Source organism: Hermetia illucens, chromosome 5, assembly GCF_905115235.1.
Source record: "Hermetia illucens chromosome 5, iHerIll2.2.curated.20191125, whole genome shotgun sequence".
NCBI classification, from domain to species: domain Eukaryota; kingdom Metazoa; phylum Arthropoda; class Insecta; order Diptera; family Stratiomyidae; genus Hermetia; species Hermetia illucens.
Window position 1 is genome coordinate 75,361,909 of NC_051853.1, and position 15,566 is coordinate 75,377,474.

A 15,566-nucleotide genomic window follows, 5' to 3' on the forward strand; every position below is an offset into this window, starting at 1 on the left:
TGTTGTATTTCATTGGCAATCCACCCTTATTGGGTCTAAGATTCTCCTGATAACTGATTTTGTTTACTTCGTTGTTGTTCTCTATGAAAGTTGTGTCTAAGTACACAAAGCTATCGATTTGTTCGAAATTATATTCATTTTGTTCCGCATTTGGTCTGATTGGCGTCATAGTTTTGGTTTGTGTTATGACTTTGGTCTCCACTTCGTTTATTTTTAGGTCAATTTCCATCGTTTTCTTCGCGGTCTCTTTTGATCGTGCCAGGATATTTATATCAACTGCATAGGTCACTTTCTGGTCGCTTAGTGGCATCTATCGTCTTATGAATTCCAGAGGGATTTTAAATTATATTAGGGTCAGCTCATCGCCTTAATTTAATGCGGAGTCAGTGTCGAAACATCTTGTTAGTTGGTTTATTTTCGAGCTATTGATATTGTCGTATTCCTCTTTAATATCAATATGATATATTCTTAACACTTCTCAGATACCAGGTATATGAAAAAGTTCGTGGACGGCTATCTATCCGTCGATACTAAACTAACGTTTAAATAATATTTCAACATTTCATGTGTCATTAAAGTATAATTCTCGTAGTAGAGTTTGTTACATTTTTTTATAAATACTTTTATTATATCTATTTAGTGTATTTTTTAGTGTCCGGATATCTGAGTGGTTACAGCACAAGGCTGTCGTACGGAAGGTCGCGGTTCAAATCTCGCTGGCGGCAGTGGGATTTGATGTCGGATACCAGTCGACTCAGCTGCGAATGAGTACCTGAGTCAACTCAGGGTAATAATCTCGGCCGAGCGTAATGCTGACCACATTGCCTCCTACAGTGTTCTGTAGTGTACCGTTACGGTCTTGAATGAAGTGCTCTAACACATTTCAAGGCCCTGATCCAATATGGATTGTTGCGCCAACGATTATTATTATATTTTTGAAAAATGTGACAAACTGGACAAAATGGCAGTTTTGCACCGATCTTCAGACATATTTTTGTTAGACCAGCCTATGAAGCATGGTTGCCATTTTCACACTTTTTGACTCTAGTAAACCCGCAAGCGGGGGAAGGTGGGGAGGGGGGGTGCATGTATGACCTCTGTTCCTTCGATGGGCGGTGACTGGGAATTGGCATCGAGTAGCTCCTCAAAATGTTGAGACTCCTGATTTTTTATTTGCTCCATGTCTCCGAAAAGATTTCTCGCTGCGTTCCGCAAAATATGATTCTGGGCTATAATCGTGCCGCATTCTTTTCCTCAATTTATAGGTGGATCTTAAATTACGCTTTTTAAAGTTATCGTTCAATCCGCAGATCTCGTCATTTATCGATATATCATATATAGCCTTTATATTCTTTAGTTTCTTCTCCTGCAGATTTTATCAGTGGTACGTCCGAATTCCGTCCGATGGTAGATGGAGTTCCCTTTTTAATGAGGTCGTGATTAGTCTGGTTCAAAAAGACTACATACACGAGGAGCAAATCAAGTGCCCGCATATTTGTGTAGCTAACTGGCCTGTGGCCTTTGCCGTTCATGTATTGGTGTGTCGGGGTGTGGATGGCGCCTAGATGGTTTTCTTGCGTTTGTTTCCCCATCCTATGCTGTAAGTCATAAACAACCGCGTGGTCGCATACCAACGCCATGCATCACATCATCTTCAACGGTATTCGATTCGGGCCTGGTTTAATAAGGAACTCCAGACATCCCGGTTTTGAGGAGGACCGGCAAGTACAGTAGAAGCTTTGAACCTATGATGAGACGTTTCGAGCGCAACAGTTTTAGTAAGCTGAAATTGGCGTTATTGGCTACTAACAACCGAGTGAACCTAGAGAGAAGAAATTTTCAACGGTCTCTTATATTTATTGTTCTTACTTAACCAGTGCTATTTGATGTTTTTATTTGGGGTTTTGGTGCTCACGTCGCCACCATATATTTCGCCTTGCCTTCATTGATGTGCAGCCTCACATCTCGCGCCGCTTGCTCCTCTGGATCAATGTAATTTATACACCTCGGCGCTTCTTGCATTTACCTCATCATCGGCTAACACTCAGAACCATAGAGAGTGACATTACTTGGTATGTATCATTCGTCCGTTCCGTTGGTAGCTTACATTCATCGTCGAACCAGCCATTGCATCACATAACGGCAATAACACCAGACTTTATGGGTGGATTTTTTCTCGCGCACGTACCGTAGACGGTCGATGACGTAGCAATGATATGTTTTCATCATACATCTCCTGTGTTTAGTTTTCTTGATCTGGTTGAACGTCGGCCAATCTAATGAGACCCATGTTTTTTTGTGGATATTGCGGTGAGGGGAACTTACCTGTCTTCAAAATATCATCCAACCATTAATTGAAAGACTTGTTTTTTTATGTATAATTATTCATTATTTCATCATCATTTTTGTAAACAGTTTAATATTTTTTTAGTTAAAAAATTAATCAATCTAATCCACTATCATAATAATAATTAATTAATAATAATAATTCAGATTACACAATAATAATTATAATTAAAATCTACAAATACACTAGAAAATAAATTCTCTTAAAACTAAAAAAAAGAAAGAAGATCGTCAGTTTTTGTTTCATTTTTCATGACATTCCTTTCTTTTCTTCTACTTTCAATGCATCATATCATTCTATTTCACTTACTTTACTCTTATCATTCCATACCACGCCTATTTATATATGTATATAATATAATACAATTAAAAAAGTGTAGTTTAAATTGAATTGCAGGGGGTCGAAAGGCTGAAGAAAGAAAATACCTGACTACCCTTTTGTAATAAAGATTTCTCTACATTACTGGTAGAAAAAATAGAATGACAGGATTAAATCTGCAAGGACGATTTAATTATTATCTTTTCTTTTTTGAAAATATAATGCAATATTTCTAATGGTCATTCCTTCATGTCTCTTGTTTCCACTGAGAATAATTGTTTTATACTAGAAAAGAATTGAATCGTCTAAACTGACTGATTTTCGCTTTTGCCTAAAATTTTTATCTATTTTTATCTTTTTCTCTTCTTCTTTCTTTCATTGAAAAGATATATGCTTCTCATATATTCAGCGGTATATGTATAAAGAACTAGTTTTTTTTGTTTGCTTTCATTTTTGAATTGTTTTTATCATTGATTCAATTACTTAAACTTTATAATATTAGAAGTAATAATAATTAGATTGTATTTATTCATATAATTAATATATATATAGAGCTTAAGTTAAAAACTACATAAATTCGGACTTTTTCTCATGTTGTTTTTCGTTTTTCTTTGCTTCGTACTTGAATCAAAAATATATATTATGTTTGTTGGCTTTCCTTTTAGGGGGAATTTGGGTGACGTGCCCTATATTTCTTGTTATTTGAAACATTGTTTACTTTTTATAAGAGAAAATCTCTTTTCCCTACCATAATACTGATGTTTGCTATTTTATTATACAAGTTTTTATGTAATGGCTGTAGTATTAATTGATATGATGGCAATTGTACTTACAAAATGATTTTTCATCATTTCTCTCTATGTAAATGAGGATATTTCCTTTTAGAAAGGGTTTCTTCTGGGTTCTCTGCAGACACATACTTGTACTTATGTAAAACATGAATTGATATTTCATTCGTTACGAACTGCTATGACAACTTTTACTTTGAAATTGACCATAGCTGGTGAAAATATTTGTTCCTTTCGGTTTAAGTCGATTTGTTTAAGGATATGTATTTTATATGTATAGAGCAGGTTATACGAAAATGAGAGGTGATTTTCAGGCTAATTTTTTTTAAAAATAATGATAGCATTTACCTCCATTTGATGATATATCGTATGTACGTTCGGTTTATGTTTTTTTTTAATTCTCACAATTTATGTTGAGCTCCTCATTAATTGGATTTTGTATTCATGTTTTGAAAATTACTGTGCAAAAATAAGGACGTGTAGTAAATTTTCGCCTGACATTTCATTGATAGAAAAAATCTTTTCTATTCTTCATTATATAAATTCTTTGGTAGCCAAAACCACTAGAGATAAAAATAGAAGTTTTATTTCTGAAGAAAAAGAATTTACATAATATTTTTTTTTCGCATATTTTTTTTGTAGGTATATTTATTCCAGAAAGAGTTGTATCAAATTTTACAATTTATATAATTTAATATTAAATACATTTATAAGACTTTTCCCAAGTAAAATTAATTAAAATTTGCAAGACTTTTTTTTTCTTTTTAAAGTTTTTGTAGTGAAGATAACCGATAATTTATTAAGTTTTGAAGTTTACCTTTTTACATGTTTTAACCATCTAATCAGTTCTTCACAATTAATAACATTCATCGTTCGTTTTTTCATATGTTAAAGATTAGATATATAATTCCTTTAGTTAATCAATTAAATTATTAGATAGTGTTTTTAGCAATTTTTAAGATATAATTTTGTTTATATTAATTTAATCACAGATTTCGTTTTTTAAAGGTAGATTTTGTTTTGAAAGTTTTACTTTAAAGAAAAAAACAAACTCTATTATTTATTGATTTTTTATCGTTTCGGGGCTTGCAATAGAAAAAATGGAAAACCGGTAGGATGAACGATTTGGCATTGCATTATTCCAAATATTGCCTGGAAAACTCACAGTCATAATGTTGAACTGGTTTGCAATTTAATATAGCTCAATCATATTTTGTGTGAGTGGAGTGTCAAGAATGACGATTAACTTCATTTTGGAGTTCGGTTTTAAGTTGTGTTAGGACATTTCAACAATACACAAATTACAGAGGAATTTAGTATGAATTGGAGAGCATGACTGTCCAGAATGCTTTAGCGTAATTTATTTCAGCCAAGTCTTTTTTGATAACACAGTTTTGGCGCACCAACATCGATCATACTAAAAACGAAGACGATTTAAAACTGCAACGGACAATTGGAGCCGGTTGAATAGAAGTAATAATAAAGCATATCTCTCTTGATTGAAAATTATGAGTAATGTGTATTATGGATATTCAGTTTGCAGAAAAAAGTCCACTTTGAATTTTGATTCATTTTTTGTACAGTACATGATTGTTTCATACAGTTTTTGCTTATAAATCATGTATTTTAAAATCACGTCCTATTGTTTTTTTGTTGTCCTCGTTGAACTTCATGTTAGTGAGCAACATATGTTTCAATTTCTTTTAAAATAATTATTTTAAATTTATTAGCATAGCCTAAACATTTACAACCTGAGATTGTGCAATGTCAATCGATAGTAATATACACGTAAGTTTAGTAATTACAATAATAATAATTTAGTGTCATTTCGCATTTAAAATTTAGATTAGATCTCGCTTTTCTTCCTTATATATATAAAAATAATACCAAAAGTTGTATTCTTAAATGCATTCAGTATATTTTTTTTTTAATTTTGCATTTTCTCTATTTATCAATAAATTAATTTGGCACATATTTTATTTAATTTGAATTTATAAAACTCATTTCATATGTATAATTTTGAAATTAAATTTAGAATAACTAAAGTGATTAAACTTCCCTTATAAGAATCGAAAATGGAAGACGATTTAAATGAAATTTTGTTTGTTTTCTTTTTGTGAAAAAATAGGAAAGATATGAAATTAAATTAAGTTACAAAAAATAAATTGACTTTTCTATTTTCTAAAATAACCGTATATAATATAATAATAATTTTGAATTTCCTTAAACAATTTTTTTATCACATACAAGTTTTCATACAGTTCCAATAATTATATCCACATTGAATACATTTCCTTCTTTTTAAAAAAAAGCTTAAATGAAATGTTTCTGAATTCTGGATATACCCTTCTTATCTTGCTTTTGATTACAAATCAAAATATGAAAACTACTTATATTTTTCAATAAGAGTAAGTCTTAGCCGAAAATAATTAATCACAGACCGAAAGAAGTTAAAAAACAAAATTTAAAAAATGAACGAGCCTTATACATTCTTATGTCGAATATAAGAATAAGAAAAAACAATATTAAATTTTGAGTTTACTATTGATTGACATTCTCCTTTTTTGTGTTTTTTTCTATATTATTATTTTTGCTTTGTAAATTTGCAGAGTTGCTTGTATTTTGCCAGTTAATTAAAGACATTTTTACATGAATCGGCTTTACATACTTCAAAATTTCTATTTTCAAGAAATAATATATATATATATACATATATTTTATTTCTATGATTCTATCGTGTATTTTTGTAGAGATTTGGCAGCAGGAAAAATTGTATTAAATTTCCATGGTATATTCATTTTTTCGCTAATGTATGTTTTAGGAATCGTGTATTACAACAAGTAAGCTTATTCCAAATTGAAATTTTTGAAGATACCACGTATGTTAATCTCAACCAAATCTAACTCCCGTTATAACCATTTGGACTCTTTCTGTTACTTATAATTTCTTCTGAAACTTGTATAAGATGCGCACGGGGCTACTGTAAGAATTTAATCTGGTCCACTAATAAGTGACTAATCAATTCGTTGATGAGCAAAGACAATTGATATGGCACAACCGAATCTATAGACTTTTTTAGAATTAAATTTGATGCTGTAAAATATGTTCATGATCCATGCTTTTCTGCTTCTATGTAAAAAGTGTCTGTTTATTGACAAATATTATGGTTTGAAGATTTATTTGTTGCCGGCAGATGCTTATTTTACATAATCATAAAGTAGTTCTTATTTATTATGGCATATTCTGTATTTGTTCTCCGTAATTTTTCCCTTCTATTTACTGATGAAGGTATTTTAGGTAAATAAAATATATATAATTACAAAGATGTACTTCTTATTGTTATTATCATTTAAATTGATGTGTAGGTACAATGTACACAATAAAGTTGCCTTTTTGTTTGATATATTTTTACTCTTTTCTGCTTTGCTTTAAAAAATAATGTATATATGTATGTAAGTAATTTTACTTTCCTGCCTTTTTATTTGTTTCATTTTATACCTGAGCGCCTGGATATGTGCATATGAAAAAAACTGATGTACATATTCCTATGTCATTTTCTTTCACCTAATTTTGTTTTTGTAATTTTCCACAAAAAATGCAAATTACATAATATTACGCTATTTTATATTTCTGTTCTTCATTATCCTAGTCAATTAATTTTTTAGTAGAAAAATCTTAAGTAATTGAAATTTTCGTAATATTTCGTGATAGATCTGTTTAATAAACTTTTTACAAAAAAATATGATTTTTTCTGATAAATGTGTGATTTTTTTGTAATTCATGGATTTCTTGGTATCGATAGCTGCATATATATACGCATGTATATCTGACCATGTTCCTTCATTAATTTATATTCAATTAGAATTTGAAATAACCATTTGTTGTCGTTCTTTTTAAAAAATATTACTTAACTTTTTTGTACTTCAATGGTGAATCACTGAGCTCATTGTATGTTTTTGTTTGTTAATTAATATGTTTTTTGAAGTTTAGTTCTAAATATATATAGATTTATGTTATATATATAATGATTACATTTACTGCTTTGTGTATACATAACTTCTTTTCTTTTGTATGTTTGTTTTATTTTGATTTGATGAACTTTTTTCAATATAACAGTTATTACATATACTAGAATATTTCTCTATTCTCCTCTCTTTACGTGGGTGTTGACGATGTTTTGAAGTTTCGGTTTTTAAGGCTTTGTGTAAAACAAAACCTTATTTAGCTTTACATTGAAACCTTGAAATATATTAGTTTTTGATGTAATAGAACATACATTACGATTTTCTTTTGTAACATGAATTGAAATGTTCATAATTTCCTTGTTTTATATGCTTTATTCCTTTAAAAGATGTTAAATTTCGTAAATATGATTTTATTTTTAATATCATTTATTTTAAAAATTTCATTTATAATTCTAATTAATCCTAAAATCTTTTTGCATTCTATGCTCTTTATATATGTATAAGTTTTGTGGAATATTATTTTTTAGAGAAATATTCAAGGCAAAAAATATACTGACACAGGTGATTTGTATCCGATAATTGTATGATGAGCTAAAAAAGTTTTTAACGAAACTCATTTTAAATGATTTCCAAGGTTGTGTTGGAAAGAAAATCCCAATATGAACTGCGAGAAAATATTCATTTGCTTTGCAATTAAGATGAAAGGCCTAACCCATAAAATCCATTAAAAAACCAAATAAACTATCGTAAAAAGGGCGATATTAGTTAAAGATATGCAGGTGTTTCTAATTTTTACTTGTAAAATTTGTTGTTAAAACGCCTGATATTAGAGTTTCAATAAAAACAAAAGAGAGTCAATGGCATTTATCAGTAAGCTCGAGAATGAATTTAGCAAACCGCCTACAGATTGCACAGATACGGGAAGCAGTAAAATCGCGTTTTTACCAAATATGTAATCATTGTAAAATATGCGAAACAAATTCCTACTAAATAGAGAATATAGTGATTTGGAGATATATTTTCTCAGTGAACTCAATATTTTAATTTCGCGATATGTAAAACAAAGTTAATGAAGCCCGATTCTGAGAAATTCTTGATGAAATCGCAACAAGACTTTTCCTCGAGCGCAGCCGCTACCACTGTTATCCGCATCATAACAGAATGATTTCTATCAATTAATCAACTAAAAGTATATTTAATTTATTGCAGACTATTTGAAATATTGGTCACCGTTGTTTGAAAAAATCGACACTTAGAGAATCCCCTATTATATACTAAATGCTAAATCTTAAACTGAATTAAAGTCCCTCTTCTCTTGTTTGTGAAGAATATTTTGAAAATATCCAACACTGATTAAAAATAAAAACATAAAAATAAGAAAAACACTTTTAAAAAAGTAATAGAAAAATGATATAAGTGAAAGAGCACGCATTTGTCTTCAATTCTGGAACAAAATGGTGCCATCCGCTTGTAATATTTGTCACTAAACTTAGGCTGTGTTTGACCTTACTTATTTGATTATAATAGACCACAAAAATTATTATTTACAAAAACATGGTAAAATTAAGTTAAATAAATGCTTAAAAACAGAGCCTAAATTTTCATCTAAGGTTAATTTGCGTTCTAATTAAAATTACTTAAAGAGAAAATTGAAAATTGGAAAAGATAATAATAATAGTAAAACTATGTAGCCATTTGTATTGCACGTTCGCCAGAAGAAATGGGGTGAAGTTAAGAGAAATCTAAAATAGGTTAGAAGGTTCTAATCACTTGTTTCAGTTCTCCTGCTTTTTGGTTTGGACTTTTGTCTCTGAGTAACGGAGCTGCCTTTGAGAAAAAAAAAGTCCAAGTTCAACTAGTTCAGCTTAGTTATAGGCTTTGCATACAACCGCACGCAGATTTCTTTCTTCAGTTTTAGTTGGAGACTATGTGGAAAAAATTATCATTTATACTTTTTTTTATTGTCACTTCATATTCCTTTCATAATAGAAGTTGAGGGGTAGTCATCAATTGGGTGATTAACATGACGAGTCAGTGGCTTATGCCCACACTGCAGACAATTCCAAAAATGTTTTCTTAATTTTTTGATATGATACTTGAACTTTTTCATTGTAATTATTGTGCTCCATTTCCATTTTTATGTTTTTGTGTAAAACAGAACACTTTTCATGAATTTAAAATCTTTTGCACAGATGAATAAAAAGAAATGGAAAAGTATAAAAAGGCACACCCTTTTTTCAGCATATATTCTGTGGGTCTGAAGAAAACTGGTAGTCTCCTACTTTCTGCTACACATATACGGAATATTTATGAACATACTTATGTTTCCACATATTTATGATTTGTTTGATTTTACCAATTATCTCAGGAGATCAAGTGATTAGTGGACTTCAAAGGTGAATTAAAATTTCTTCACGAAGGTAGATATGAAACGATGAAGTTAAAAACGACCGAAAAGCCTTTTTAGCATTTCTTGATCTGTTTTTCTAGATAATGTCATCTTTAGTTCCTGGGAAAATTGTTTTTTTATTAAGTTTTATTTTCAATGTTTATATGGCAATAATAACTTAAAGAAAGGAAAAACTAAAATTGAAATATATTTTATATTTTTTCTTTTCTTTTTTCTCATTTTAATAATATTTCTCTAAAAAATTGCATTCCATCTTAAATTCTATTGTATCCCCGGTGGCGGTTGTCCCAATTCAGAAGCAAAATCGAATAAATGCGGACGTTGATGTGTAATTGGATGATGTGGTCCCAAAACATTTTTTATAGCTGAAGTTTTTAAAAGACGTTTTAGCATACCACTCGACCCTCGGTGCTGTAAACTTTTATGTGTGGTCAACGAATTTTTCGTGCGATATCGTCGATGGCAAAATTCACACACATAGAGTGTATCCGATTGCTCGTGTTTATCTTGAAAATGTCGCTTTAATGAATAATAACATGAAAACGTACGACGACAATAAGGGCATTCTTGCGGCTCATTTATGCCACCGCTTGTTGGTGGTGGTATACGGAGGGGGTGATGATGATTTGTACCTGTAACGCCAAGTGAATTGATTGCCTGCTGTTGTTGCTGCGATTGATTGGAGGTGGGGGTAAGACGACCGCTTGATGGTGCGCCACCTAATAATTGACCGGATCCGGAAGAGTTCGGTGATATCGGGGATGTTGACGAGGTAGAATTTGTCGATGAGGATGACGTATTGGCCGAGGCAACAGCATTTTGGGGGCCTGCTTGGATAAATTTCATGTTCATATATATGTATCCCAATTGTGTAAAATATAACGGAAATTTTTTTTTTGGTTTTTGTATATGTTCTTTTTTTTAAACAAAAGAAGAAAAAAAGAGAAAAATATAAACGATGTACATCATTTCTAAATATTTTCTGCTTGTTACTATGTTATTCTCAACTTCTCTATAAAGTATTTTTTAATTTCTTTATATTTTTCTTATTTTCTTGTCTCAATTCCTTACAATCTAGGATTATTCATAATTACTTAATATCATCCATTGAGAAAAATAAGATAGAAGTTCGATTACTTTATTCAAAATGTGTTTTTCTCTTTCAATCTACCCATTTAATAAAAGTGTATAGTTTGTCTTTACTTTCGAAAAGAAATTACTTGATAGATAAGTCTTTTGTCGCGGAAGAAATATCTTTTTTATTTAGAAAAAAATCTACTTGAAAGTTTGGTATATATTTTTTGTTTTTGGAAACATGCAGTAGAATTTATGCATTACGATTTTGGATGGAAAATCTGTGTTATGATAATCTAGCCACGTCATTCCAGGAATTATCAAAAGCAACAAAACCAAAATTTCATCAGGATGCAAGTAGAAATTTATCCAAAATCGACTATACATAAATCAATGATATTCGCTAGGAATAGTTCTATATATTTTCCAAAAATTAAAGGTAAAATACGGATAAAAAAACACAAATGCACAAAGCCGAAATTATCTACATCGTTTGGACAAGAAACTAGTTTTGCTGTTTTATTTTTTTTTTAAATAATTCAGTTGGAAATGTGAATAGCTTTTAGGCAATAATTTTAGTAGATTTCTAAATGGCAAAATGGAAACTGTTGACCAAGGAATATTGTGTTCGCATTTCCAAATGAAATTATGGAATATATAGTATATATTAAATACACATATCCAAATCAAAAATATTAATACTTATAACAAGGCACAGTTACTAGCGATTACAGTTGAAAATAAATCGGATGAAAACTAAAAATTAAAATACACATACATATAAAGCTTGAGTTATGTTATAGAAATATTTTATTTCTGTCTAATTCGATAATTCAGTTGGAATAAGGATCATTTCTGAATAATAGGAAGACATTATTTAAGATCTTTACTCTTTATCATAAAGTCTGAAGTCGTTTCGATTTGTTAGAATCCATTTTATTGCTTATTCTAACTGATTTATTTCGAAATTTTTAAAAAAGAATGAATTTATGGAAAAATGGAAGACAAGTCCCTAGCGTGAATGTTTCACTATCAAAATGTAAAGAAAATAATTTTCTCGCCTAAACTATTAAACCAAGAATAAAAAATTACCTACCTAATGAAAAGGAAGAGGAAGGGAGGAAGCCCATAAAACTTTTCGAGAAATTTATAATTTATAACTTATAATATGCCAAAGATCATTCGTTTGCTTCGAGATTGAAGGAGTAGAATTGACTTTTGGGCGGAGGGAATGAAAGAAAATAGCATGCACAACATTCTTAACGACTTAGCTCTTTTAAATTGGTCTATTGAATTTATCCCTTGATTTAAAAGCATATTGGAGTAATAAACGAAATTACCTTTGTCTATGACATTTGATCTGCAAAATATTTAGCGCGTAATAACGGGGTATTGGAAATCTACTTTCATTTCTATGGATATGATGTTGCAAATAGGAAGGGAAAAGGGGTGAATAACTTAAAAAAATCCGAAAATCCAACTAAGCAACATTTTAAATTTTAAATAATTTAAACATTTCTTGAATTATTGATATAAAAAATTTGATGTAGATACAAAAAGGGTATAAAAGGTTGTAGAGAAGAGAAAAAAAGTTATATATATATACCACTCTAACAAGCACATTAACTCTGCAAAAAAGCTTAAACTCAGAGAAATATCAGAAAAAAATACAAAATTCCATCCAATTGGCAAAAGGCGACATTCGCATTACAATATAATAAAAAACAATTTTCTTCTCCCATTATTCCTACTTCAACATCATTCATATTTCTACCTACTGTTAAAGAATACAAAAATGTATTTTCAAAACTAATATTAAATTAACAAATAGATATATAAAAAGAAACTATGAAGTAAGTACTAAATGAAAATAGAGTAGAGCATATTATGTTTACATATAGGATTTATATGATGAATGAAATTTTCTTTATGACAGAGAATAAAATTAAAAAAAAAATTATGTCTTTGGTTACTATGTATATTACTTAAAAATTCGCATAAGTAAAAATAGGGAAAAATGAATATAGTACAGTTTATGTAAGGAAAGTTTTGTTTTAAATAGTTATTTTTTATGTTTGTCAATTTTTTTTATAAAACAATTAATATTTTATGAAATATCGATTGCATGTTGTTTAAGAAAGCTGACCTGCACTAGGTTCTGTTGCATTTTTTTTAATAGTTGTCGGAAGATGCATTTTAATATATAATGTGTTTCGTTTTAGACTTAGAAAGAAATAATAAAAGATAAGACTTTGATTTTCTGAATTTTCCGATAATTGATGACCATAGAAGGTTCTTTTATTAATAGTATATATAAAAGTAGCCTATTTATTCCTTTCCAATTAAGGCAAAGAGAACAAGGAAATTCTTGTCTAGAGAAAGTTTTATAGTTTTCTAAATAACCCACGTACGTATTGAAAGGTAGAATAATAGTCTCTAGAAGTAGAGGGAAATTATAATAAATCTAGAATTTGATAATATGATAAGATGGTTTTAAATTCCTTGAACTTAAATTTGTTTATTAGCTCTATTGAGATCATGTTTCAGATTTCTAGTTTATGTAAAACGGAAGAATTCTATTCACAATTATGATGACCCAAGAAAAAATGGGAGCAATCGGGGAAACTATTTTGAAATTCGTTGATGGCTGCGACGGTAGTCAAGAACTTTAGGAAAGAGTAGTTAAAGAGCTTTGCCCCAATAGTTTCAATAGAGAATTGATCAATAAATTGATTTTTCATATGATCACTGGTTTTAATTCTTGATGGAGTATGCTGGCCATGTGCGATACCTTATTTTCATTTCTGTGGCGATAGTTAACGATTGTCTATTCCGTAGCCTTTTATTTGAAGATTACAGAAAATTAAATGGTATTTGAAGAGTAGTAGTCAGCGTCAGCGTAGGATACAGTAAACAGTTCGACTAATTGTATGCAATAGAAGTTGTTAATTGCTGATATTTCTGTGGGTGAAACGAACGCTTTTGTATAATATAATTCGTAATCTCAAAAGATAGTTTCTGAATCTTAGAATTTTTTTACAAAGAACCTCCGTCACAGCAAAGCGAAAATTCCAGTAGGAATGATCACGATTCATGCATGCTCAAATTACCGCTCATCGGCTGGTCTACCCATTCAAAGTTTAAAACAGATAAATGCAAATGTAAACCAGATAGATGCTTTCATACATTCCGCTATCAATGTCGTAAGTATAATTCTCAAAACTCGCTAGCCAATCTTTAAAGAGCATTGGAATTTGCGCTGCGTATTTCGAATAATGAGCTGAGTTGGCGTACGGGTCAGTTACCGATAGATGTGTTGATTGGAGGGCGGAAATGGTAGTGAATAGGTCACACTATAAAAAACGGCGAGGAATGCATTGCTGGCCATGCAATGGAACTTATTTTTGTAGAATGGCTCACAAGTGGTTGGCTCTAAAATCACATGGCGCATAACAGTAGAGGAGTGTAGGAGAGACCGTGCGATAACTTTCCAGGCATTGAATAGTCAAGAAAAAGGAGTTCAAAATCGCACTTCGCACATATAACAACTCCTTTGTGGAATTGTCACGGGAGATAAGAACTGGTGCCTCTAAGTGAACATGAAATAATAAATAAAGGTTGTTTGACCTCCCCAAAAGTACTATGTGCTGGATTTTATATGGCAGGGGAAGCGTAATTTCCTGGGAAGTGCTAGAAAATAATAAGGTGGTCGACAAGTAGTCAACTTGCCCTTTTTGGGGTAATAGATACCAGTGTCCAGATAACTCAGTGGTTAGAGCGTTGGTAGAGGGATTAGTTATTATGACTGGATGTCGGACACCAGTCGACTCAGCTGTGAGTTCCTGAGCATCCTACAGAATACTGTAATGTACCATCAGGTCCTGGAATCAAGTGCTCTAACATGCTTCAAAGCCTTGGTCCAATTAAACAATCCGATCCGATTAAGCAACTAACGGCGTATATAGCCTAGATACTATCGCAGCTTGCAAGGCAATCGGTCGTCTGGCCAGCCTGCTCCTGGAAAACGCTCGGCATACATTAAGACGCTTTCACGCCTGTATGGATTCGCGTTGGTGAAGACATACTCCGTCGCAGTCAATGGGAGAGGCATTTTGTGGTTACATACCAAGCAGTCGTTAATAATCGGTCGCTAATGGGTGAATAAATTTTCAAAACAGAAATCTTTGCATACCCTGCCTATAGACATGCGATTAAATTCACGAGGGTGTGTGATCGGAGAATGCATGAAATTGTCTGAGGGGAAACACTAAGGAGTTGAGTAGAATGGGCCAATCCTTTTTTACAAGTATGGGTCTGCACATTTATTAAATATTAAAAATACCAACATTTGTTGAAATGCATGCGGTTAAATAAGTGAGGAATGGTTATATTCAATTCGTCTAAAAACAGGTCAAAAAAAAAAGAAGAAAATAATTTACAAATGCGCGGACGAGCTTTTACCGCTGACATGGGCTTTGAATGATTGAGTATCCGCACTTTTGATATTCCCCGTTTCCCCAAGTTGGCATAAAAATAGAAGGGAGAAAACCCTTGAAGGAAAAGCTTCCTTGTTCAAATGATAGGTGGTATGAGATTGTGCACACGAGGAGCTAATTCTACCACATGAAATATTTTTACTTTATTTGTTTCTCTTTTCAATTATT

The 15,566-nt window shown here is 31.0% G+C and overlaps 1 protein-coding gene across 2 annotated transcripts in view; it reads right to left on the minus strand.

Moving 5' to 3' along the window:
* Positions 1-5,648: 5,648 nt before the first annotated feature.
* LOC119658257 (broad-complex core protein isoforms 1/2/3/4/5) overlaps positions 5,649-15,566 on the minus strand; it is a 159,848-nt gene continuing 149,930 nt past the window's right edge. Inside the window, exon 8 of one of the 2 annotated variants that reach the window (XM_038065546.1) lies at positions 5,649-10,658. In XM_038065546.1, the coding sequence (XP_037921474.1) occupies positions 10,090-10,658 (569 nt within the window). In that variant the 3' untranslated portion in view covers positions 5,649-10,089. The remainder of the gene's footprint in view (positions 10,659-15,566) is intronic. The other variant, XM_038065547.1, reaches the window with a different exon arrangement.